At 37.1% G+C, this 26856-nt stretch overlaps 2 protein-coding genes across 6 annotated transcripts in view; one reads left to right on the plus strand and one right to left on the minus strand.

Moving 5' to 3' along the window:
• The window catches only part of GIGYF2 (GRB10 interacting GYF protein 2), a 119051-nt gene that overhangs the window by 35139 nt on the left and 57056 nt on the right, over positions 1-26856 (plus strand). For 2 of the 3 annotated variants that reach the window (XM_019739766.3, XM_019739767.3), the window contains exons 6-8: positions 7535-7646; positions 11719-11830; positions 12658-12698. In XM_019739766.3, coding sequence (XP_019595325.3) covers positions 7535-7646; positions 11719-11830; positions 12658-12698 — 265 coding nt within the window. The remainder of the gene's footprint in view (positions 1-7534; positions 7647-11718; positions 11831-12657; positions 12699-26856) is intronic. The other variant, XM_019739768.3, reaches the window with a different exon arrangement.
• Positions 15325-26770, minus strand: KCNJ13 (potassium inwardly rectifying channel subfamily J member 13). Of its 3 annotated transcripts, none has more exons than XM_074315129.2 (3): positions 26635-26770; positions 20999-21474; positions 15325-15524 (listed from the first exon to the last, which is right to left on the minus strand). In XM_074315129.2, the coding sequence occupies exons 2-3, from the start codon at positions 21456-21458 to the stop codon at positions 15463-15465; spliced, it is 522 nt and encodes a 173-aa protein (XP_074171230.1). In that variant the 5' UTR covers positions 21459-21474; positions 26635-26770; the 3' UTR covers positions 15325-15462. The 3 variants fall into 3 exon arrangements, with proteins under 3 accessions (XP_074171230.1, XP_019595328.1, XP_019595331.1); XM_019739769.3 differs by lacking the exon at positions 15325-15524 and adding an exon at positions 16366-18763 and having other exon boundaries at positions 26635-26755; XM_019739772.3 differs by lacking the exon at positions 15325-15524 and adding an exon at positions 17997-18763 and having other exon boundaries at positions 20999-21241; positions 26635-26743.

The raw sequence follows: 26856 nt of genomic DNA on the forward strand, positions 1-26856 counted from the left end.
AAAAAAATTGACGTCTAGCTATATTTTGGTTATGAAGTATTTCAAATAGATAAGTAAGGAGCATATTATTGCGAAGACCAGTGTATTTACAATTCACGTATGTTAAATCTTAAAATTATGACGTATTTGTGTCTGTTTTAAGAAATAAAGTTTCTCAGATAGTTGAAATTGCCTGGGTGTATCCCTCCGTTCCTTCCCAGAGATTACTGTGAATTGGATTACTTTTCTCATTCATGTTTTATTTATTTTTTCTCCCTCATTCATGTTTTAATGTTTTCATTACATATTTGTGTATTCATAAGCCATAAAAGTTTCATTTTGTAGGGTTATAAATTTTATATTGAAGATAGCATACTATAGTTTTTAATTCTTCAGCTTGCTTTTCTCTTTCAATAATGAGTTTTAGATTTATGTTGCTATACGTAGCTTTAGTTCATCTCTACTATATAGTATTCCATATGGAGAAAAATGCGTGTTTTTTTTTTTATCTCTGGTTGGGTATTTGTGTTGTTTTGAATTTTTGTTATTATAAATTGTGCTGCAGTAAGCATTCTTATAACGTGTTGTAAAAATGGAATCGCTGGGTTTTGGTTCTTTGCATTTTTAAAAATTTTTACTGGGTATTGCCACACTGATTTCTATAGTGATTTAAACCGTTTGCACTCTCACCAGCATTGTATGAGAGGTCTCATTTTTATGTAACCCTCCAGTTCTTGGTTTTTAAATTTTGGCCAAAATGATGGCTCTGATAGTTGTTTTTAATTTGTATTTCACTAGTTGCTAGTGAGGTTGAGCATCGTTTCACATGCTTGTAGGACATTATGGTTTTTGATTTGTCTGTGTCCTTTGCCTGATGTTCTGTTGGGTTGTTTGTCTTTCGTGTTGATTTTACAATTTCTTTGTTCTTTAAAATCAGTAAAATACTCATATTCATTGTAGAAAATACAGAAAAGTATAAAGAAGAAAATCTCACTTATAAACTTACCACGTAGAGATAATTACTTAACATTTAGTATGTTTTATAGTCTATTTTCTCCTTATATCTTTAGTTGTCAAAAAATACCAATACAGCCATAATCCAACGGCATATTAAAAGGATTATATACCATGACCAAGTAGGATTTAGCCCCAGAATGCAAGCGTGTGCAGCATAAGAAAATAAAAAAACCCACTTGATCATCTCAATTGATGCAGAAAAAGCATTTGACAAAATTCAACACTCTTTCATGATAAAACCCTTGGTGAGCTAAGAATAGAAGGGAGCTTCATCAGTATAATTAAGGGCATTTATGCAAAACCCACAGCTAACATATACAGTCAGTGTTACTTAATGATGGGGATACGTTCTGAGAAACGTGTAGTTAGGTGATTTTGTCATCATGCGAACATTGTGGAGTGCGCTTACACAAACCCAGGCAGTAGAGCCTGCTGCACGCCAAGGCTGAACCTGTGCTGAATACTGTAGGCAACTGTAACACAATGTATTTGTGTATCTAAACATAGAGAAGGTACAGTCAAAAGACATAAACCCGTAGGTCATTTGTTATCATTGCGTATTACATACTGTACATCATTGTATGTGGCAGACTTTTATATGCTGGGCGGTAGGTTTGTGTACACCAGCGTCACCACACACACGTGAGGAATGCCTTGCACTGACATTGCAACGGCTGGGGTGTCACTAGGCAATAGGAATGTTTCAGCTGCATTATACTCTTACGGAACCGCTGTATGTGTGATGCGTGGTTGACTGAAACGTGCATAACTGTACATATTGGCGAAAGGCTGAATGCTTTTCCCCTAAGATTGGGAACAAGACAAGGATGCCCACTTTCGTTACTGATGTCCAACATTCTGTTGGGAGTTCTGGGCCCAGCAGTTAGGCGACAAAAAAAAAAAAGGCATCTAAACTGAAAGGGAAGAAGTAAAACTATCTCGGTTTGCACATGACATGCTCCTACATGTAGAAAATCCGAAAGACTCCACAAGAAAACTGTTAGCACGAATAAAGTTCACAGTTGTAGAGTGCAGGACCAACACAAAAATCAATTGTATTCCTATACACTAGCAGTGGACAATTTGCAAAGGAAGTTAAGACAATTTCATTTATGGTGGCATCAAAAACAGTAAAATACCTAGGAATAAATTTAACCAAGGAGATGTAAGACTTTTACACTAAAAACTACTAAACATTGTTGAAGAAATTAAAGAAGGCCTAAATAGATGGAAAAGCACCAGTGTTCATTAAGCCTTGGGAAGATTTAATATTGTTAATTGATCGATTGGCAGCACAGTTCCCATCAAAAATCCCAGTGACTTTTTGGGTAAAAATTGACAAGCTGATTCTAAAATTTATATGGAATCGCAAGGGACCCCCAAATAGTCAAAACAATTTTGTAAAGAAGAACAAAGTGGGAGGACTCATACTTGCTGATTTGAGAACTTTTAATAAAGCTACAGTAATCAAAACTGTGGCATAAGGATAGACATATAGATTAGTGGACTAGAACTGAAAGTACAGATAGAAAACCAAATTGATACATACTGCTAACTTGCTTATAAGAAGCTTTGCATAAGACTATCTCTCTTGTTTCACTGCTGCCATAACTATAGCATTTTACCACTCCTTTTGCCATGCTCAGTATTTGTATTTTTTTGAGTTTATTTTTTGAATAAGTAATAAACCACATGGTTTAAAAATCAAAATTTGCTGTATAGTATATAATAGAAAAATCTCTCTCCCATTCCATTCCCCCAGCTGCCTTTCATCCTTTCCCAAAGGCAGCCAGTGTTAGTAGTGTCCTGTTTATTTTTCCAAGTAGATATTAAATATATCTCTCCCTTTTTTATACAAGTGATGGTGTACACTTGTATAAGCATTCTGTACTTCCAACTTTGAGGGTTTTTATTGAAAATATTTTCTGTAAATTTGGAAAAAATGTTATTCCATTATTTTAGGCTACGTTTCTTTCTCCAGTGCAGTGCAGTGCAGTGTTTTTCAAATGTTTGTGTTTATATTTCTTTCAGTTTTTTGTTTTGTCTTTGCCAATTTATCTTTTGGACACTAATCTTTTTCTTACTGATTTATACTATTTATATGAGTTGAACCTAACCTGTTTTCTAAACTTCTAAATTGCATTTAATTTCATTTACAATTTTTTAAAAAATACAGAAGCTAATTTTTATATAGCTCATTGTACCAGTCAGTTTTAATCTTTTGTGATTATTCTTCCAAAATTTTTAGCTGCTTATGCATATATTTAATGATGTATTTTTATTTTTTCTGAAATGATTTCTTAGAGACTAAATGGGTCAGAAAAGCTTTTTAATGAGGAGGGAGGAGGACTTGCTACTAGTTATCAAAACCTGATAGGTTTAATCAACAGAATGGGTAATTGAATCATTTAGAAACATCCCATAACATTTATAAGAAATTACTATTTAGTAAGTGGCTGTACAAATCATTTGGAAAATCAAAGATTATTCAATAGATGCTGCTAGCGACTGTAGTTAACAATTTGAAAAATAAAGTTAGGTATGCAATGCACCTACACACTAAAACTGGTTCTAGAATGACTAAAAGCAAATCCTCATTTTGTTTTTATAATGGAAAAGTTTATCTTAAGATATTAAGTCTGGATGCTACAATTACAGGGGCTTAACGTAAGTGTTGGGAATTTTTCAGGCAGTAGCAGAAGATCATCAGGGTCCATTTTCAGAAGCATTTAAAACGCATCATTTAGGATTTCCTGACACCTACTTGGTAGCCTTTTGTTATTTATAAAATATAATAGATTAGGACAGTGCTTAAAGGTGGTAAAAGATTTCTTAACATTTTGATGTTTGTCCTTTGGACGGTCAGGCACCCCTTCACGAATTTAGATCTTTGTAGACTAGAGTTTTACATACGTTTTCGCCTATTATGCCTATGGGGAGGGGAATACTTCTAATAACCTAAGGTAGCTTCTTGCTGCCTGTCTTAAGTTTCCTGAAGTTACCTGAAATAGATATTTTATCTTTAAAATGGAAGTTAATTTTGTTCTCTCCCTCTCTCCCCTTATATATGTGTATAGATATATATATGCATGCAGGCATGTACAAATAAAATATAACTAGGGAAAAAAGTTTTCTTAGAACAACATTGATGCTCAGAGAAGATCTAGTTGCTCTTTTGGTTTGGCCTTCCCTTGAATATATTAATATATCTCAGTTTGAGAAGCATGACTCTGTACACCTATAATTTAGGTATCTACTACCAGATTGGTGTATTTTATTTATTTGCCAACGAAGACAATTCATGTATGCATTTTTGAATAGATAATACATGTATATCCATAAAAAATGCAAAAGTGCATATAGTGGAAAGCAAGTCAACGAGTCCCCAAACTCTTTAATTGCTTCTTTTTCTTCCCCAGGAGTAACCAGTTTCCGTTTTCTTGTGTTCCCTTCCAAGGGTATTTAATACATCTGCCATACTTTATGTATAACTCCTGACTCCTCAAAAACTTTAATAGCCTACAGTGGACCGGAAGCCTTACCAATAACACAAACAGTTGATTAACACCTGTGTATATGTATTTATGTACTGAATTCTTACAATGAAGTAAGCTAGAGAAAAGAAAATCATAAGAGAAAATACATTTACAGTATTTATTGAAAAATATCCACGTATAAGTGAACTTGTGTAATTCAGACCATGTTGTTCAAGGGTCAAGTGGGGATGGGTTCCTTTAAACACATATACACATAAATGGGAGCATGCTCTGTGCACTGTTTGCACTTCACTGTTTTCACCTGAGCATCTTTGGGAGATAATGGCAAATACTTGGCTTTTAGTTTGTGTCAGGCACTGTTCTGAGCACTTGTTTAATGTGTTCAGTACCTGCAAAATCCCAGGAAGTGGATACAAATATTACTCCTATTCACGTTATGTAGATGAGGAAAAGGAGGACAGAGGAGTTGAGTAGAGGAGCCAGAATTCAGTCTCAGGCAGCCTGGCTTCTCCTTGCTTCTAACTACAATTATGCTTTATATCTTCGTATGTTAGGTTGACTATATGAAATTGCAGTTTTTGTGCAATTTCATATGGTTCAACCTAATAAATAGAGTTGCCTTATTTCTTAAAACAACAGCGTAGAATTCCATGTGTAGGTGACCATGATTTTTCAGTTAGTTCCTATTGGTTGATAATAAGCAGGTTCCCATCTTTGCTTTTACAAAAATACAGCAAGGCTGTTATAGATCTTTCTGCTTATGTTATTTTTCACAAATGTAAGAAGAGGAATTGTTGTGTCAAAGGTTACAGACGTTGAAATGTACTTTGAAAAATTGCCTTCCGGTGATTATAGCAGCTTGCACTGTCTGCTGCACCGTGTGAGGACGTACGTAAGCATATGAGAGTTTCCTCGCACCCTGCAGTTGGGTGCGTTTGAGTTGTATTCATGTGACAGTTTGGTAGTGAGGTGTTCAGCTGCATGGGATCTTGGCATACAGAATGCACTTAGCTCTGACCTCTGATTTTTTAGTATTAGAATATATTAATTTAGATGTTGAGACTTCATAGTCTTGCTTAATTGTGACCCCAGAGGCCGTTATTCAATTACTCTACTGGTTACTCTGTGCTGAAAGCTTAAGTTAATGCATTGTTTCAACCAGTTTGTTTTAAAAATTAAGTTTTATTAAAATATAGTTTGAAGTAAGCGTTTTCGAGTTGGGTGTTCCTCTAATTTTTAGTTATCGATTACATCTTAAGTCTTCAGTTTTGAAGTTACATGATTATATGATTATATATCTATCAAACTCAAAGAAAAAAACTTATTTACATTGATAAGTTTTTAAAATTTACCTGAACAAATTGTATTGAGTACAATTCTGAAAAAAAAACACAACTAATGAGATAGGTAATGAGAAGGTGACCCATATATTAAAACAAGAAATTTAGTAATGAAAATAGAAGTTTTCAACCAGTTATATGTTGGTTTCTTCAAAAGAGGTATAGACATTACATTTCAATTTGATTTAGAATCAAAACAGCAAATCAGGACTTCATAGTGGAAAACAATTTAGACTTAAAATATTAGTTGAAAAAATTTTTTTCAATCCAATTCTTAAGTCTCACTTCTTGCTCTTTTCCCAGGAGGGTCCCTTGGCTAAAGCCATGCCCAGGTTGCATTTTCCTCAGTGTACCACACCTGTGCACTTTTGCACAAATGTCTGTTAGGTTCTAAGTATATAGGAAGTATATAGGTAAGAATATATTCCAACATTTTCTGAGTTTAAAACTCTCGTTAAATTCTCCTTCCAGCCGATGTCCTGTGCAGTCGAAAATCTGCTTATAACTACTGCATTTTATAGATCATTTCCCCAAATTTTAATAATTGCTTCTTGCTTTATCTTTTCCTAAGACCCATATATTTCATTTATCTAGATGTGTCAGCTAAACAAGTTTTTGATTCCCAGGCCGCCCGTCTTCCTGTTTTCCTTTTCATGTTTGAAGGATGCCCACCCACTACTCTCCCGTTGTACTTGACTGTGTTCCAGCTTGGCTGTGGGTGCATGTGTGGGGTTTTGTTTATTTTTTCAAACATTCCTTCCCCCTCTCCATTGAGATGGTTGATCTTATGTAGATTCTTATTTGGCCCTTCCCCATTCACTTCTTTTTTTTTTTTTTTTTCTTTTTTAAAGATTTTATTGGGGAAGGGGAACAGGACTTTATTGGGGAACAGTGTGTACTTCTAGGCCTTTTTTCCAAGTCAAGCTGTTGTCCTTTCAATCTTAGTTGTGGAGGGTGCCGTTCAGCTTCAAGTTGTCCGTTCAATCTTAGTTGTGGAGGCGCAGCTCAGCTCCAGGTCCAGTTGCCATTTCTAGTTGCAGGGAGCACAGCCCACCATCCCTTGCGGGACTCGAGGAATTGAAGTGGCAACCTTGTGGTTGAGAGCCCACTGGCCCATGTGGGAATCGAACTGGCAGCCTTCGGAGTTAGGAGCACGGAGCTCTAACTGCCTGAGCGACCGGGCCGGCCCCCCCATTCACTTCTGGTTCCTGTAATTCTATTAAATACTACTTGGAGTTGCTAATTCACATTGGTGAACAGAATGAGGCAAAAAGGATCATTTTCCTGTTTATCATGCTACTCTTGATTCAGACCTGTTTGTGATTCCCTCGCATTTCTAACTCTCACTAGTTAAAAGACCGTTTTAAATCAGATCTCTTTTCCCAAAATTTCTCTGTGTTGATGCATATTTTCTCTGTCTGCTTCAGGATACATAACAGCATCTAGAGTTTGGTTAATATTTACCTCCTCATAGAACCTAGCATAGTGTAAGGCATTGGTTGCTAGTGTTTGTTGATCTGAAATGTTTATTTGAAATTTTCAGCTAAAACCCGGTTTGGCTCATCTTAGTATGTCATGTAGTTATGGTTTCCCATTGTTAATAGCAATTAGATGCCATTTTATAGATGCAATGGGAGATGGGGAGAAGCAATATGCAGTTTTATCTGTTTTATCCAGGTTTTCTTTGTTTTTTTTTTGCAGAGAAACTTTTCCATGTCTGTAAACAGTGCCGCTGTCCTGCGATTGACAGGACGAGGAGGAGGAGGCACAGTGGTGGGGGCTCCTAGAGGACGAAGTTCTTCGAGAGGACGAGGTGAGCTTCATGTGAGAACGGTAATAGCTTTGTGTGAGAACAGAGGAGGAGGAGGCGGACAATAGGAAAATCACTTTAAACATACTAATATTTGGTGTAAGGAAAACTGCTCTTTCACATTAACTGCATACTAAGTGTCCTGAATATTTGTTTTCTACAATTCTCGGTGTATCTGCTTTACAACCCCTGGTTTGGAGCAGAGGAGGGCAACTCTAGCTTAGAGATTTGAGTGTGAAGGATTCTGGATGGTCCCAGTTAACTTTGGCAAACCCTCATTATCCATATTCCTCGTGCACAGGAAGCCTTGCACTTTGAGAGCCAGAGCTCTCTAATGGCCTTGGCTGCTGAAGCAGTACCAGGGTCCCAGCAGGCCTCTGTGACAGGTTTGTAGAGAAGGCCGTGTGCCAAGAGTGTCCCCAGCCAGAGAGAGGCTTTAGTAAAAACTGTCTCATCGATACTATGGCTATTTTAGGGGGTAGAACAAAAAATAATTATGCAGCAGTCATTTCTTAAACCTGTGGTTTTGTAAATTTGTGCCTTAGAAGAATAATTCTTATTTTGATATTACTCATTTCTTTGATACCCAGTCTCTATTTTGGGATCGTTGATTTTCTGCTGCATAAGGGCATTCTTGATGTTTGTAATATAAATATTTACTTGAGCATTTACCTCTAAGTTGGCTAAATCATAGCAATAGTCTAAACATACCTTGTAATTTTCTTTAAGAAATGGAAGAATTGGCTATCTGCAAAGACAGAGGCCATTGTGTCCACATATCGCACCACCCAGATTGGCGTGATCACGAGTGTGGAGTATCTAAATTCTTCTTAAAGTTGTGACTTATGAATAGAGTAATTTATACCCAGTCTTTATAGAGACTATTAAATTGTGCATTCCTGTGAAGAGGTTTCTTTCAGTAGTCCATTCAGAATGTGGAACTGCAGGTGCTGTGAATAATGAAAAGGCTAACTAAAATGCTCCACGTGTAGGCCAGGTATTATTACCAAGTTATACGTGGTTTTCCTTCTGGATTTATTTGTCAGTCTCTAGAACGGTGGTTTTTAAACCTGGGAGTTGTTAGAATCATCTATAAAACTTGTAAGAAACACCCCTGTGAGAGAATACTCAGCGGTGAGATTTAGGCTCGTGTGTACTTCAAAAGCTCTACAGATCATTCTGATTTCTACATGCAGGTAGATTCCATTGGCCAGAATTCATTTGAGATCTGTGCATCTTGGTGGTGCGATGGTATTTTGGGGATGGTTGGACTGCTGCTGGGTGTTTCCTGTGTTTCTCGGTGGTGTGTTGGCAGCCAGGAGAGGTTGCGTGCACTCAGCGTTGCCTTCAGTGCTTTTCAGGGCAAGTCATAGAGCTTATTAATCAAGAAGTGTGGTCCACAGGCCAGCTGTTTATGTGCCTCAAGTGCCCACCAACTTTGCGCGCCGCAAATACCAACCAGCCTCTAAACAGGCTAAAAAAAATTCCACATCGAGAAACAAATGACGGATTGATGAATTTCTCACTGCTTTCTGGTTTCTTTGAATGAGAGCTATCATTCAAAGCTAGCTTTGGAATAGGATAGAACTCTGACACTGAGGATTTAAACAAGGTGTGTACAAAATATAGATACTGTGACGAAAGCAGTGACATTGATGGCAAAGAATGGCTTGAAACTAGTCAAATGAATTAACTGACTTGTGACAAATACTTCTAACACCATTGTCCCAACTGTGATTCTTTTTAATGGCCTCATAAGACCATTAATCTGTGTGTGTGTGTGTGTGTGTGTGTGTGTGTGTGTTTTAATTTTTAAATTACCTTTACTCATTACTTAATTTGAACTTGTTGGTTAAATAATGATTATTGTGGCTTTTTTTGCCTGGGCAGAGTTAACATTAGATGACAGTCCTGGCTTTTTCCAACTTGAGGAAACTCTAAAAAGCGACTGACTTCTAAATATCATGAACTAGTAAAATTTAAACAGTGAGTGGATGGAGAAACAACATAAAGTTATCACACTCGTATTTTATCTAGTTAAGGTGTTTAACAATAAAGCAGATTCGCACAACTGTCCGCCACTGTCTTCCTTAACAGGAAGTATATTTTAATCCCTGAAAAGAATAGAGTGAAATCTCAGACAATAGGATAGTCCTTTAAACTGAGCTTTATGAAAGATTGACCATGTTATATTTACTTGTTCCTCCTTACTTGGGAACTACACTTATAAATGGGCCTTGTACTTTGGAGAGTGTTCCTACATTCTACAAGCTGGAAAGCTCTAGAATCTGATTGTTTTTATGTGCCCACTTACAAAGCTTTAATCCCTCAAGAAGGACTGGTGCAACCAGGAGGCTATTTCTCATGTTCATATGTTTCCAGCATAAAACACTTTTCCAAGGTGATAGCGACTTAATGGTTTTCCCTAGGAAATTGTTCCCTACAAGGACAGGGTACTTTTTTTCTAAAAATTATCATTGTAGGGATCACCCGTGTTATATAACAGTTTGTATTACAGTGTTTTAGGATCTTAAATAAAATGTATACACTACCTAAGGAGACAGGTACTGAAACTGGGAGTTGACTTTAAGTTGACTTGAAGTTGACACAACTGGAAGGTAAGTTTAAGATTATTACAGTTCAACCCTAGTCCTCACTTACATTTTACAGATGAAGAAATGGATACTTGGACTCTTAAGAAGGTACCCATTGTTCCTAAGATTACCCACATACAATTCTGTCCATTATTTTTATATTTCCTAATAAGATGTGAAAGTACAACTGTATTCTGAGTCAATTCTTGAGAAATTACAACCAAGATGTAGAAATACTGCATGAATATTTGAAATAATTATTTAATTCAATTGTGTTTAGCTTTGGAATGCATTCATGCTGTTTTTCAAGATTCAACCTTTTTCTTTGGGTGGTTTTACACTGTTGGAGAAGTTGAGCTAGGGATGGCTAAGGTTTCGTCCAGGTGTAAATGCATCCCCAGACTCCTCCAATTTTCAAACCTGTGTGTTTGAAATGTGGGCACATCAGTTGGGAAATCCTCACATTGTACAGAAAGTAGAAAGCCGGAAGTTCATACTATCTCCAGACCCGGCAGTTGGATATATGTCCTTCCTGACCCCAACTCTGCAGCCGTGTCGTTTACATACATGAATCATTTTTATATGTGCTGTTCTTGGCATGCGTTTGTCATTCAACAGAATCACATAGATTTATTTTAATGGCACCTTTTATATCTTCATAGTGTTCAGCTGAATTGTTTTATAAGAATTTATATAGCCAATCCTTTATTGATTAGATTGTTTCTGTTTTTTTAAATTACAATGAACATCTTCATGTGTATCTATTTGCCTATTTGTAAGAGTATGTCTAGTAGGACAGATTCTAGTTAGAGTATTTGAGTCAAATTTTGATAGATCTACCCAGACTGCTTTCAGTAAGGGCCAATTTACACTTGAACCACTAGCACCTCTGAATCCCTCTACACTCTTACCAGCTCTGAATTTAGTCGCGATACTTCTCTTCAACGTTTGAACAAAGGGAAAAGAGTGTCTTTGGTTGCTGTGGAATATCCTTTGAGGAGTTAGTTCACAGAATGATGAGTTGACCCTATTAAATTATCCTTTCTCTGGAGTTAGATAAATTATTTTAACATTTGTGGTTGGCTTTTGTAATTCATCTGTGCTCTCCTCAAACTCCCCAGATCTTCCATTTTTGTTGAAAATAATCCAATAAAAGGTTAAATTTGTAGTAATGGTTTAGTGGTCATCTTAGAATTTCACTATTGAACTTTTTATTATAGAGTTTAATATTGACACTGTTTCTTGTTCAGGACTGGGACTCTTACACCAGTTTCTACTTGTTTCTTTCAACCTCCTGTGGTATAGCTACTTCAGTGCCGTCCTTGGTCTCACAGGTGAAGATCCATTGGGCCTCGCTAAATCTTTAAATGTAGATATCCTGCTTTGTATAGAGACAGACTTCAAAGATTACTCTTTGGTGTTGAACGTGTGCCAGATGTTGACATCTGACCATCATTTTTTTTCTGTTTTCTTATTTTCAGGCAGAGGCAGAGGTGAATGTGGTTTTTACCAAAGAAGCTTTGATGAAGTAGAGGGTGTGTTTGGTCGAGGAGGTGGCAGGGAAATGCATAGGTCGCAGAGCTGGGAGGAAAGGTAACTAAGGATCCACATCTTAGTATAAAGGTTTCCTGGTGTAAAAAACTTCTTTTCTGCTTTCTGCAGAGGAGAAGCCACTTTGTAGAGTTACAAGTTTTCATTTCAAAAAATGCTATTATTAAATATCAAGTAGTTTGTTAGAAATTTTTAAGTGATTCTTTAAATAAGCATTTTAGGTAAATAGTTTAATATGTTAGTACTGGCATGGATATTTAACAGTTATTTAACATTGACATTTTATTGTTTGTTGCTGTTAATCAAAGCACCTCCTCTATATTGTCTGTGACTTTATAGGCAGTCCATCAAGATGACGTATAAGGACAGTGGCACAAAGATGCATATGCAGAGAATTCCACTGTGGTGATATTTATGATATGAAGTAATTCGAAACAAGCCAAACAGCTCAAAATCAGCATGGTTTCTTATAAAATAGTGTATTCGCACAGTAGACTACTACAGAACCATTCACGTTAGGGTGATTTTGAAAATACTCATATTTAATGATGTGCGAAAGTACATTCTAAAAGCAGTATATAACACTATTACAGCATGTATTTATAATAAGCACATATGTAATCTAAAAAATATCTAATAAAAAATAACATTTCTGGATCAGTAAAGCTAGTTTTTGGCAGGTAAGATGGTGGATATTTTTGTTTTCTTGTTTGTGCTTTTCTGTATTTTCCAAATGTTAGGTAATAACCATGTATTTGTTTTATAATTTGAAAAAGAAATTCTATTTATGAAAGACAGGAAAGGGAGTGTCATGGATGGGAAATCTATTACTCTCAAGGCTTGTTTGAAACTTACTTTATCTTTTCTAGGGGTGACAGACGTTTTGAAAAACCAGGACGAAAAGATGTAGGTAAGGCTTTCCTACTGTTTTGAAGTACTTTTATCTGGACTTCCTTGGTATTAGTTCTTAACAAGGCTCCCACATGAGGATACATTTACTGAAAATTGACTCAGTTACCTGCACCTCTCCAGCAGATGGGGTTGTAGCATTGCCTGCACTGAAAAGTCCATGGTTATTTGAGGGCTCTACTACCGCGTGAGACCAGGGATCAGGAATACAGCCGTCAGGATTTACTTGATGTAACTTTTAGTCTGTGTGTTCTCTGCAAGGCATACATTCTCTATTAAGGCTGTCTTGTGAACTGAAATCTCAAGTTAGAAGCCAATCTATTAATTAACTCCTTTTCCAGTGTAAATAGCATCTCACAAGTGAGAAGAAATAGGGGAAGTGCTAGAATCTTGGCTTTTGTATTAGAGAGCAAAGGCTAAAACTGAAGTTGTTTTTATTTAGTCACTTACTCATCTGGTCTTTTTGGTGTATAATCTTTTTTTCTTGTTTTGAAATGAGAGCAGTTAAAATAAATTATATATATAGTTAAATAGCCACTGAATTAAGACAAACACAGTAAGAGAACAGAATTCCAATGTTTATGGTTGAATTAATCGTCGTCTGTATTAAAGATCTATAATGTTAAGATGGGCTTTCTGACTGATTAAAGGTACTACCTTACAAACTGCCTGTAGGTAGTACTAGTATCTGAGAGAAAAAATTCCATGCATAGTAACATTGGAGTTTTGAAAATCACCATACAAGCTCAAAATTCCTAGAAGTACTAGGAAAGTTCTCCAGAGCATGATCATATCTGACAGTGGTAAACATTTCCCGAAAACAGGTGTTAAATATGTAAATATCATTTACAGACTGATGTGCAGATTGCTTTTTAAAAACTAAGTAGTTATAGCATCACTTTCGTACCACTGTTTCCATATCAAATTCATTTTAGTATATCAGTTATTTCTCATTGATTAACATGGCATTGGGAATATAAATGAAAAGCCATTAAATGAGTGTAGCATGAAGAAATTTGGAACAGACTGGCCAGATAACTTATTGCTAGTTGAATGGCTGTACTCCTGCTGTAGACTATTACATAAGTATCGTCTTGGGGGATTTGTCAGGACCTCTGCTTTCATCCTTGTCTGATTCTATACTTTTGCCAGTGAATATGGAGAGGTAATGAGGAGTTTAAAGAAGACAGGGTTTGGAATCGGAAGATCACCGCTAATCTAAGCTCTCAGATATTCAGTAGTCTCATGCTTCACAGAATTTTTAGGATTAAGAGTATATGAATTCGTTTATCTGTTCAGTGATTATTGAATTCCTACTCCTATGATAGGCCTTGTGCTGGGTGCTAAATAATTATTCCTTTTCTTTGCATGACAAAGTTGGTGTGTGATTAGATTTTCAGATCATTTAGGTCTAGAGGGACAGCTCTAGAGACGACTAGCTGGGACTTGGGCTCAGAATCCAGGTGTGGAAGAGACCAGATCAAATCAAATGGAAGTTTAACAGCAGAACATGCAAAGTCTCTCATGAGTAGCTCTGCAGTTTAACCTGTGGAGTGATTGAGTACCAGCGGCCTGCTGGGGAACAGCACCGCCCTGTCCGCTGACTGCTGGGCATGAGTCGGCAGTGTGTGCAGCGTTTACCGAACTGCTGGGTCCTTAGTGAGTCCATGAGAGAGAGGCCTCCTGTCTTTTATGTTGTCACAGGACAGCCTAAGAATTGTGTTCAGTGCTGGGGCTGCACCTTGAAAGGATCCATACAATGGAGTAGGATGGTCAGGGCATTTGAAGCCCTATGATGGGAATGCATCACGGAAGTGGGGCTGTTTACATAGGAGACAAGACTGGTCAGGACAGAGCAGGGTCACTCACTCTCTGAAAACATTTGCTTAACAGTCATGTAAAAGAGGAATTGGACTTGATCTGTATGAATCTAAAGTGCAGGTGTAAGGAGGCTGAGACCATCTTACAGAGATCTCATAATTAGGGTGGTCTGAAAGCGACTTGGGTTCCTAGTAGTGAGTTCCCTGTCAATGAGGACAGCTTGATTTTAACTGATACATAGTCACACTTCGGTAATCTGGAGTAGGTGAGTATAAAGTTCCTTTTTATCATTATTTTCCTTTCTCAGATTTTAACTGTATTAATTCAATTAGGGTGATTTCCCCAGTCACCCTCTATGAAGAGGATAGGTTCTTTTCTTTGCACCCTATAGGTGTATTTTTGAAAAGGCAAGTTCCGTAAAACTAAATAGATGTGAAGCAGTTAAGAATACTAAGAATGTTTTCCCTACTGAAATACCAGGGCAATTTTGTACAAACAGATACATTCAAATACTTTATTGTGGCTTTTATTGAATGTTCTTTGATAAGGTGCTCACTTCAGGGTATCATATTAACTGTGCTAATGATTCTGAGCTGCTTTTTGTGAGTAATCCACTTTGGTTGAAAATATTGTAGATTTTTAAAAAGTTGCTCATAATTGTATCTTACACTCTTCAAGAATAGCAGTACTAAATTAGCTTGTTGGGGCATCGATAGATTGATCAATTGTGAGCTGTCCTATGACATTAAGTTAAGATAATTTGAATACTGAAGGTTCCAGAATGATTTGTCCTTTTTTAAATTAGAGATGGTTCTTATCATGTATTTGCTTCCTGTATGGAAAGAAAAGGGTGGAATTTGACAGCTGGGTAAGAATTGGACATACCCCCTGTGAACACCCATTGGGAGAATATGGAGACGGAAAAAGACCTGTGATGATGGAATTCAGTGGGAACTGATTACTCCATAGGGGGGATCAGTGCCAGCTGTCCTCTTGTAGTATGATTCTGTGAGGAGGAAATGAAAAGATCATTAAAAACTAAGAAATGATCCAGATGATACCAGTAGGTCCACAGCCCAGTGTGACACCAATTAATACATTTAGGAAGTACTTCGAAGTAGACATAGTAGTTTTTGGTTATTGGGCTGCTGTTGGCAGTTGGTAATATGGGCTTGTGCAAAAAATAAAACTAGGCCTTATGGTTTATAGTAACTACTTGTCTCCAGTTTGTTGGGACTGTCATGGTATCTGTATTGGTTTCCAGAAGCACTTTGAAGTTAGGTCTAACGTGGTCTTGGTTGGTCATGTATCTGAGTACCATCATGGAGCTCTCAGGTGGCCCAGGTAATGGGTTGTGCAGCCAGGAATTAAGGCTGCTGTTCCCACCTCCCAGTAATTCCCCCCGCCCCTTTTCATTTGCACTCCATTCTTCTGAAAGGATAATGGCACCTTTGCAGAAAACTTAATCCTTAACGTAGAAACTGTGATTCTTTGAAGTGAAAGAATCATGAACAGTGCTTTCAACTCCGTAGACAAAAGTTTTTGATTGCTTTTCTTAGTTGTCTATTTGTGAAACATTTTAAAAATAGTGTTAGTATACCAACAGAGTCTTTTGGTGTGTGTGTAGGAGGGAGTCATATCTAGTTTTCAGATGCAAAGTTTATATATGAATAGTGTACAGTGTGACTCATCGACTTGAATGGAGAATCTGCTGCACCTACAGGGAGGCTGAGATCCCAGATCTTGCTCACTCCCTTTGTTGTGTCACTTTGGGCAACTTCACTTAACTGTGGGAATTGTGATCTATGTAAATGACATAGAGCTCTTAGGAAAAAACATACCATGTATATCTTTGATACAACTTTTATTTTCACAGGTAACATGAATCTTGTTATTTTATTATAGAAATAAGAATTACTGCTGTCTACATGTGTTACAAGAGTCTTGGGTTGGAAAAAAAAAAGTGTTGGTCTGGCTAGTACTTAAATTAAGAATGTCTAAGATTTTCAAACAGCAAAAGCTCACAATAATTAAGTTTCTATGTCCTTGATATTCTTCCGCCATTATCAGTCTTAGACCACTCTGAAGTTCTTCTTAATTTCTTTTCCTTTTGGTCAAAGAGTAGAAAAATGTGACTTGCTGCTGTGCTCTGCTCTTCACAACTGCTTGCCTTTACTCAGCTAGTACTTATTTCAAGAGATGATTCCTGCATGGGTCGTCATCAGTGGGGAGGGGTAATCTTTCACTTTTCCCACATAAACCTGAATAAGGGAAATTTTCAGAAAAGAAGAGCAGCCACAAATCTGTTTGAAATTAGATAGGGTGACTTATTTGGTTCTTGTTTTGTTTGAGGGGAATTTGATATTTTTATCGAAATGAAAATTATACAAAGGATAGTCTTAAACTGGAGGGAAGGGAAGGGGGTTCATCTTGGTATATATAAAATAAAAAATGAGGCAGAGGAAGCATAATTTTCATGGAGTATTATTAGATTTGGAAAGAAATAATAGATTCATCTAGTCCAACCTCCTACTGGTGAATAAACACTCATTTTGTGTTTATAGAAAAAACTATTTGAAGTTGGAAACAGGAATTTGGATTTGAAAATACTTCGTTGCCTAATTATTTTTTGCTTTATCTATTGGAGATTTTTTCCTAGTTGAATTATATCTTATTCAACCTTTATATCTATAAAAACTTAAATATATTTGCATTTATTAGTTACTTAGAGCTGTCATGGTTTTTTATGCCAATGAATGCATCATAGGTAGGAAGGGAATGTTTTTACTTCTGTTATAAACCATTTAGAGGAGTAGATTATAATTTTTAAATCACGATTTGGTTATTAGGCAGTGTAGCTTTAATGTAGATATGATTTTGTTTCTCCTTGTCAGAAATACCACCACAGGTTCCACTTGAGCTGGAACTTATCTTACTTTCTCTGATCACTTTCTGCCCCAAATAACGTGTGTTTAGGTATCATGCTCAGATGCTTTTGCAGCTATGTATAAATCTATACTTTGCTGTTGTTCTTGTACATTTTTTTTGTTCCTAGCTGTTAAAAATTAAGGGGTAATACTTACCCCAGTTTTGTAGTATAAAGAACCAGAAGAATGATCTTTGTCGTCTTGAAAAAAATAACAGTTTTAAAAGGATGCTCACTAAATATTGTGAAATCATCTTTCCACCCAGGGAGCTAGGTTTGAAACTGGACTGTTGCTTCAACTTGCAGATGAAAATGAGTGATTTTTTGGTTGATTTGTTTAGAGTTCAGCTGTGGTGAACTTCACTGTCCATTTTACCTTCATTATTGGTATCATAGTACATCTTTATAAATTCAACAACATTTTGGTATAAATAATCTGTCATGTTGAGATGTGTTGATTTCAGCAGATAACCACAGATACAAACTTTGTAAAGTAGAATATTATGTTTCCAGACTGTGTATTGTTAGCTCAGCCATTTTTTATGGGCATAGGCTTGATTACTATGATGTAATCAGAGAAATGTAATCAGCATTGGAAAAAAAAAAAGAAAACATGAGATATGATAAAGGAAAAGTAGCTGCATAACTGGCAGGGTGTGTTTAATACATTAAAAAATAGGGTGCTATGGACACGTCTTATTCTGTCAGTCCTGTTTCAGAGATCTGAAAATTGTCAATGCTTTGTCCATTGATACGGATGTCCAGGTCAGTCCTGTTTGGGCTCTTAGAGACCAGAGGAGTTGGAAGTTCAGGCACAGTCTTGTCAAAATTCTCCATCTTGATTTGATATTCACCTTTGGAACCTCGGGTCAACAGAGACGCAAAACAGTGATGCAACATGATCTCAGAGGGGAGGTAGGATGTCCTCCTTTGGCATATTTCTCCAGTGCCTTCCTGCATTGCTGAAAGGAACACAACTAACTCAAAGTGGGGAGGATTTTCTTGCTGGAGCAGAGTAGCCAGAGGACTCGATGGTACAATGGAGTGATAGTAGGTCAGTGGAAAGATAAAGAACGGGCATTCCTCAGAACTGATGCCATCGAGGTGGAAGTCCACACTGGTTTGGTAGAGCTCACCGTTCTCTTTTTCCTGATAGAGTATAGCTGAGACCCGAACGCTGGTTAGAGGGCTTGGTCGAGTGTTGGCCACTTGGAAAATAAGATTAGGTTTGCCATCTACGTGAGCTACTACTGCTAAGTCAGTGAAACGAATTGAGAACGCTCGATTTTTTGGCCGGGCAATCTTCGCCACAAAGGCACCTAAATTAGAAATCATTAAGTTTTCTTAGAATGAACACTTTAAATATCAATACCTTTTCTGAATGAGAAGGGTATATCAAATAGTTATACATTTCTTGGTGCCATGCCTTCCAAATGAATTGGGAATGGAACTCGTTAATTTGGGTAGTCTCATTTGCCTGCAGAATGTTTCAAAGTATACATACATTCTTATTTAAAAATTATGATTTCAAAAGGGATAAGTAAAATTCATTTTGTTACATAGAAATGTAATATTTCATTCTCTAGTTTGTTACAAGGTCAAAGAATGGTTACTTCCTATATTCCTGCCACTACTTTAAAAAGTGTAATAAAATAAGCACAGTTTAGGTGCAACCAGATTACCACAAGCCTAAATGGAGATTAGATTCAAAGTAGAATGATTTGGGGTGCGGAGGGGGGACCACTAGATACATTCAAGAATTTTTTTAACTTTGAAACTTATACAACCTCCTCTCCCCCTTTTTGTAAAGAAGACTGGCTCTAAGGTGATTTCAGTGTGCCTTTCAAGTGCATCCTTCTTGTGGCCACGAGCTATAGATCAGGGTTTCTCAACCACTTTTGTGCCCCAGAACTTGTTGGCAGGCTGGGGAAGTCTATAGAATTATGCTTTAAATGCATAAAGATAAAATACATCCAAAGGAAACCAAATATATTGAAATCCAGTTGAACATTAAAAAGAATTGTAGTATAGTACTATATATATTTTATTAAAATGTTAAATAACAACGTGGTGGGTTTAGTACTGTAATTTTGATGTATTGTAGTGTGAGATGAAAATATCTGATTTCTGTTTGTATCAAAGTTACAGGTATTATTGCTGATGCTATTGTTTTTTTCTTGCATACATTTATAATCAAAGGAAATAGTAAATTTCAGTCGGGGGTAGTGAAAAAAGATGCAAGTTTTTCCTGTTTTAAGTTCACAGATCCCCTAAATTTTATCTTACGACTGACCCAGTTTAAGCACTCTTGTTGTAAAGGTTAAATAGTTTGTTACAAGTTATAGAGCCAGTTGTTAAACCACACTGAGATTCCATTCCAGACCACCCTTCATGCAGCCCATTGTTCACTTTCTCAGATTATCACTGGGTAGTGTGTCAAGACCAGGTTTTTTTCTTTCTTTTTTCTGTTTTGATTGTATATAGTGTGTTACTGGTTTATAAGCAAAATTTCATAATCCTCGTGACCTTATTTCCAGTGCATTTTGCTAAGGCTGTGTATACTTGTTCTTTAACATACAATGCTGACCTTGGTGCTCTGGGCTCACTAGGGTTGAGTAAATGCTGAAAAGATGAACTTAGAGGAGAAAATTCTTGTCCAGTTTTAAAAAACCATCACAGGGGGCCGGCCCGGTGGTTCAGGCAGTTAGAGCTCCGTGCTCCTATCTCCAAAGGCTGCCGGTTTGATCCCCACATGGGCCAGTGGGCTCTCAACCACAAGGTTGCCAGTTCAATTCCTCGAGTCCCACAAGGGATGGTGGGCTGCGCCCCCTGCAACTAAGATTGAACACGGCACCTTGAGCTGAGCTGCCTCCCGAATGGCTCAGTTGGTTGGAGCGCGTCCTCTCAACCACAAGGTTGCCGGTTCGACTCCCGCAAGGGATTGGTGGGCTGTGCCCCCTGCAACTAGAAAACGGCAATTGGACCTGGAGCTGAGCTGCAGCCTCCACAACTAAGACTTAAAGGACAACTTGAAGCTGAATGGCACCCTCCACAACTAAGATTGAAAGGACAACAATTTGACTTGGAAAAAAGTCCTGGAAGTACACACTGTTCCCCAATAAAGTCCTGTTCCCCTTCCCTAATAAAATCTTTAAAAAGAACAAACAAAACAAAACTATCACATTCCTCTGTTAGGTAAAATGACTGTCAGAATATGTGCTGATATTTATTCACTTAATGAAATATTTAGCTTCTCTGAAAAACTCCTTTTAGAACTTTTGTTAATTGTTTTTTGTTTTTTGGGGCATAAGATGTTGCTACAAGTAGGTGTTATATTAACCCCTTTTTTCTTAAGAAGTTCCAATAGGTGAAATTTAAAGTGTAGAGTCAGGTTTCTTATAATCTCTCCTACCATGTATCCCTAGGCTCTCCTTGCAGTCTCACTCATCATCTGCTAATAACGCAAATAAATGATCCAATAGCACAATGCTTATAACTTTGACTATACCCTTTCCAAAACCTTTGTAATTTTTTTAAAGAACAAAAACCATTACCTGTGATAAAAGCCTCTAGCATGAGGCCCAGGAGCATTTGTATGGCAAGTAGGGCGATTGCACTTGGACAGTCACCACTGGGGAACATGGTACCATAACCAATTGTGAGTTGTGTCTCCAGGGAGAAGGAGAACGCAGCCGTGAAACTGGTGATGTACTTGACACAGATAGTGTGGTTTTCAGGAGGGGCATCATGGTCTAGCTCCAGGTCACCGTTCATCTCTGCTAGCACGTACCAGAGCACTGCAAAGACAAGCCAGTGGACAACAAAGGAAGCAGAAAAGACCAACATCATCCAGCGCCAGCGCATGTCCATTAGGATTCCCCACGCATCTCGAAGATACACAAGACCTCTTTGAGCGCCATCCATTTGGAGTGTGCTGTGGCCATCCTTGGTGACCATCCTCCGGTATCTCTGAGTTAGGAGAGGAGCAATAACTTTGCAATTACTGCCATCCATCTCACGCTGTAAATCTCTGAAATCAAGAGTAAACTAGTAAACCCTTGACTGTTTTACAGTTAACATTAATAAGTTCTGAGACCTCATTCACCTTGTAAATACACCTTTGGAATGTTTTCCTGACTGTTGGGGCAGGCTTTCCCAGGCTGAAGGCTCTCTCTTTTCTCTGTACTTAAGGTGGCATTCACAAAGTCCTACATTTGATAACTAATCATGAGTTGCCTTATGGTATCTCTTATTGTTTCCTAGAATGACTGTTAAAATATTGTTTGGCTTTGTAACACTCCAAGTATATTTTAAAATCTCTGAGGGTTAGGATTATGGTTCATGGCTTATTGATATGCCTGTATTTTTCTTGTACAAGTCCAAGCATCAACTACTTAACTGACTTGACTAAATGTTATGTGTAAATAAAAACTTCTCATAATTATTTAATAATTCATCATGAGTAACTCATAATTAACAGGAATGTTAAATACATGTGTTCCTCTGTATAAATAAATAGAAATCATTTGGAAGTATAGTGTTAAATTGTCTCCAACAGTTTTGAAGCCAAACTTAGTGCTAGGACAAGACTAAGCTTTTAGAGACCTGTAGTTCTAATGTATGCTGTATAGTTATTTAGCCTATTCAAAGTTTTATGATTAGGTTTTATTTTTGTCACTTTGTGGCCATTTTCATGGAGTTTTTTCTTCCCTGGCTGATGGATTGCTGCCCTTTGTGACTATTCTAGATGCTGATTAGATTGTGGGGTGGAGAGAGATTTTCTTGGCAAAATAAGAAATTTAGGTAGAGGTTCCTAGATAATAACTACTTATGAAAATAAATAAGCCAGAAGAAAAAACTTTAAGTTTAATGAACTAAAATAATCATTAAGACATCAAATCACAATTTAAAAAAGATAATATAATTAGTTTTTAGCTGTAAACAGTTTTCATCAGTGGTTACCCTTTTCTCTGTGTGGTGAGTAGAAATCAAAGGTGTGCTTTCTGTCCTTGCATATGGCCATCCTTGTATATGACAAAGGGTCCTAAGACATGTGTAGAGGTACCAGGAACAGAATGGGAAATGCAGCTTTGCTCCTTAGTGCTCCTCTCTTCTTTGCAACAGTCCAGTACTAGGAATTCTACTTGACTCTTTTTCTTGCTTCTTCCTTCAGAAGTAGATGCCCTTGGAAGTATCGCATGTCCCCTTCCTCCCATTTGAAGGATGGCGCCACCTAAGTGGGTTAGAGGCATGTAGAGCTGGGGTGTTGCCTGGGTTTGCTGGGTCGTTCCTGTGTCCAAGGCCTTAGGAGACTGACTGCCTGTGTTGTCGGAATTGAACGTTGGCCTGCTCGGTATACACTTTCTCTTTTGTCCTGAGGTTCATTTATCATTTATTGGTAATGTTATTTTCTTCAGATGTGAGTTACTGATGGAACACGGGAATGATTGTTACATTTATTTAGATTAGCTGGTGATTTCAGCTTCATATCATAAACTTAAAAAAATCCTAGGGCATCAGTGTTTTATAATTTATTATTCCTCACAAGTTGTCGTTACCATTTTTTTAGTGTATATTTTTTTCTTGGCACTGCTATTGAATGACTCATTTTGCTAGATTCTTTAAATATTTTAGAAGACCTGATCTCTGCCCTTTTGGAAATAATAACAACAGCAACAAAATATTCATAGGCACTGTGCGGGGTGCTTTCGTATTGCATTATCTCTTAATTCTTTGGTATCTCAGCAAGTCAGACATTATTGTCCCATCTTCAGATGAGGTCACCGACAATCAGGCAGATAACTTAAATTCACACAAGGCAGATGGGGCCTTGGATTATTGGGATTATTCTCCAAGTCTGGCTCAGTTCACAGCGGGTTAGTTTTGTTTGTTTGTTTGTTTGTTTCACTACAAGAAGCTGTCTATTTAGAGAGTTTGGTGAAATAAAAATCTTGCCCAAGATAATTACTGTTGCATTCACAAAATAGTCTTTGACAGCCAGATTTTTTTTAGCGCCTTTAATAGATGCGCTTCTTGTCCCCAAACTGTCTGAAATATCTGTTTTGAAGCATTGTTAACTTTATACATGATTCTTATGACAGTAACAATAATATTAGCTAACGTGTATTGTTATGTGCTAGGAATCATACCAAGCACTTCACATGTGCTAACTCGTGAAGCTAATAGGCAGTGTCTGGTTAGATTAACCTCTCAGTAAGCATTAGTTGCTTTATTGTTATTAATAATATTTCTTAACTTTCACAGAATTAAGTATCTTTATGCCCATTTTACAGATAATGATATTGAGGCACAGTGAGTTTCCTAAGATCACTAAGGTAGTAAGTAGTGGTGAATCTCACACTGAGTCCATAGTCCGTGCTGTATTACTGCAGCAGGAGACATTTTGACCCTGGTTAGCCTTCATGCATAACACACGTTCTGTTTGACTAATTTTGTTCAAGATCCACTACAAAATATATGTTCTTCATGAATGCTTGCTTAGGTTCAGACTTAGGATTTGTAGGCAAGAAACATATTTTCAGTTAAGGAAGACATCTTGCAAGATTTGAAGACTAGCGCAATGACGAATTATTACATAATCTAGGATTCTCCGGACCAGGAAAATTAAAACACTGGAGAGGACAGTTCTTACATAGCATTGCCAAGTTTGTATTTTGCCAGATGAGAAAAGAATTTTAAAAACAATACTATCATAATTTTATAAAAGACGTTTTGACACTTGAAGAGGAAGAAGGATATAACAGTGAAGAATAGTCGCTTGTGAACCACTGCCTGGTTCTGCACTGACCATGGCATCGTCCTTTCTTGTTTCTTGCTTCCTGCTTATGTGAAAATGCCCATCACGGACCTCTAGACTAGTGCTTGTGCCACTCAAGAAACCACTGATTGCGTAGTGTTTCATAGTAATTTGGAGTGGGGAAAGCTCCATGATTCATATTGATTTTCAACCTGCTTTGTTAAAGTTCTAAAATGCATTCATTACCTGGGGAGGTACCCTTTCTAGACAGACTTAGCTAGCAAAATTAATTATTCCCATTTGGGCATTTTTAGGATTGTTACTTGTTACCTACAGCTTTTGTAGCACTCATACTCTAGGCCAGGGGTGTCCAAACTGCGGCCCGCGGGGCCAACTGCGGCCCACAATCTATCGTTAATTGGCCCGCAGCAAATTCCAAAAATATATTTAGTTTACTTAAATAAACCAGGTGAGGCAATATGTACTTCACCTTGAGTGAGTGGCCCGGCTGTTTGTGTATTTTACCGCACATGGCCCTTGGTGAAAAACGTTGAAAAAAGTTTGGACACCCCTGCTCTAGGCTTTTACAGTTTCACTCTTTTTTTCTTACCTTGGAACAAGAAAGTCAAAAGGCTAATATCAAAACAGTGAATCAATATCTTTTTTATATAGACTAGCTTGCTAGATCTTGTTTAGATTGTGTGGCAAGGGGAAGAGCTGAGAGGAGTAAGATTCTGATCCCGTTTAGCAGATGTCCCTGAATGACTCCATTCTGTGGACTCATGGAATCAGTGTGTTTAGCATGAGGAAGACAAGGTGGGGGACGGAGCAGGCCGGGCTGTGGCTCTGGTGGTTACAGAGCCGGGTCAGTGCGGGCGAGCCACCCAGTCCCTCTGGCCAGGCTTCCTTATGTTCAACAAGGAACGGAAAGGGGGGATTAAAGAACACGATCCCTTAAAACCCTACATGTCTGTAAACTTATTACCATTTCCCTCAACTGATACAGGTTTTCTGTAGGATTTTATGTCTGCTTGTATGGCATTTAAAAATTATATTATATGTGCCTGATATATGTAGATTTTTCTTCCATCAAATTTAAAAGTGACATAACATCTGATGAGCAGACGTTATGTTTATGTGCTTACATTTCCAAGTAATTTTCATATCTCTGCAGGCACACAGTCCATTTTTCAAAATTTGTTTCTTTAATTATAGTTGACATACAATATTATTCTAGTTTCAGGTGTACAACATAGTGATTAAACATTTATAGGCCTTTCAAAGTGATGACCGTGATAAGTTTAGTAACCATCTGTCACCATACATCATTATTACAATATTATTGACTATATTCCCTACGCTGTATATTATTTCCCAGTGACTAATTTTATAACTGGCCGTTTTGTACTTCTTGATCTCCTTCACCTTTTTCGCCCATTTCCCCCACCTGCCTCCCATCTGGCAACCATGTTTGTTCTCTGTATCTATGATTGTATTTCTGTTTTGTTTTATACTTACATGATTCTCATCAACTGATCCCAATAGAAAGTAGAATTGGAACTTGGGAAAGTTTGCTTGTAACTCTGTGTGTGGGCTGTACATCTTTTGCCCATATATAAACTATTTGGTGAAAAAAGTAGTACTTTATAAAAATGATAGTTTGGCTGCTTTATTGGTCATCAAAATAATGGATTCATTTTACTCTTTAGTTTGTGGTTCTTAAAGCTATGTCTCTTATTGCCATGTTGCAATGTAATAGTATAGTTCATATTAAACAGTTAAGATGCAGGCTATAACAACGAGTGTTAAATTATTGCAGTATTACTATGTATTTGTTCACGTCTGGTAAAACACTTTAAGACAGTATAGGGAGTCTTATAATTGTCTCTCCTGCCCTCCAGAATTAGGGTAAACAGTTTGAGTTCTAACTATTATATAAGCTCAGAGATTCTTTTAGATGCTTACTTGCAGAAGCATCTAATTTCAACAATACCATACTTAAAACTTAAAATTAGGATACTCATAACTTTTTTCATGGATTAAAAAATAAAGACAAAGTGTTTTTCCTTTTTGTCATTTGTTTTTATATGCTCATCTTGGGTTCTTTAATCCCTTTCAAAAAAAAGATAACATTTTGTTAAAAGTTACTGCATTTTTTTAAAGGGTTTTTCTCTTACTTGCTTCTATGTTATAATGGAGAGTTAGTATACATTTAATAAAACAACTAAGAAGAAAATTTCCAGTAATACTTTCAATAGGCCTGTTATTCCAGTCCTGAAATTTAAAGAAAAAGAATGAAGAACCTTAATGTATGACCTTATAGGTAATATCGTTGTTTTAAAACTCGATTGGCAATATCTAGCTCTGTCCCTATTTGCCAGTCTGTTTCCCTTAAGGAAAGAAATAAGAATGAATATTATTTCATGTACTCACCAGTTCTTTTGCTGGGTCGGCCTATATGCACAGGTAGGTCTTGAGGAAACTTTCAGAGTCTGCCTTTTTGATGAGGTAATTTTATTCTACAAGTCTAGTTTGTAGGTTCTCTTCTTGGACTGGGTTTACAGTTCACATTCCTCTGTTTATAGTGTTGTGGGGGCTGGTTTCAGCTGAGGCTGATGTGATTGGTCACTTAGTCTGCAGGGGGGCCAATTAGCT

Source organism: Rhinolophus sinicus, chromosome 17 (assembly GCF_057876585.1).
Source record: "Rhinolophus sinicus isolate RSI-liver-muscle chromosome 17, RSI-T2T, whole genome shotgun sequence".
In the NCBI taxonomy this organism is placed as follows: domain Eukaryota; kingdom Metazoa; phylum Chordata; class Mammalia; order Chiroptera; family Rhinolophidae; genus Rhinolophus; species Rhinolophus sinicus.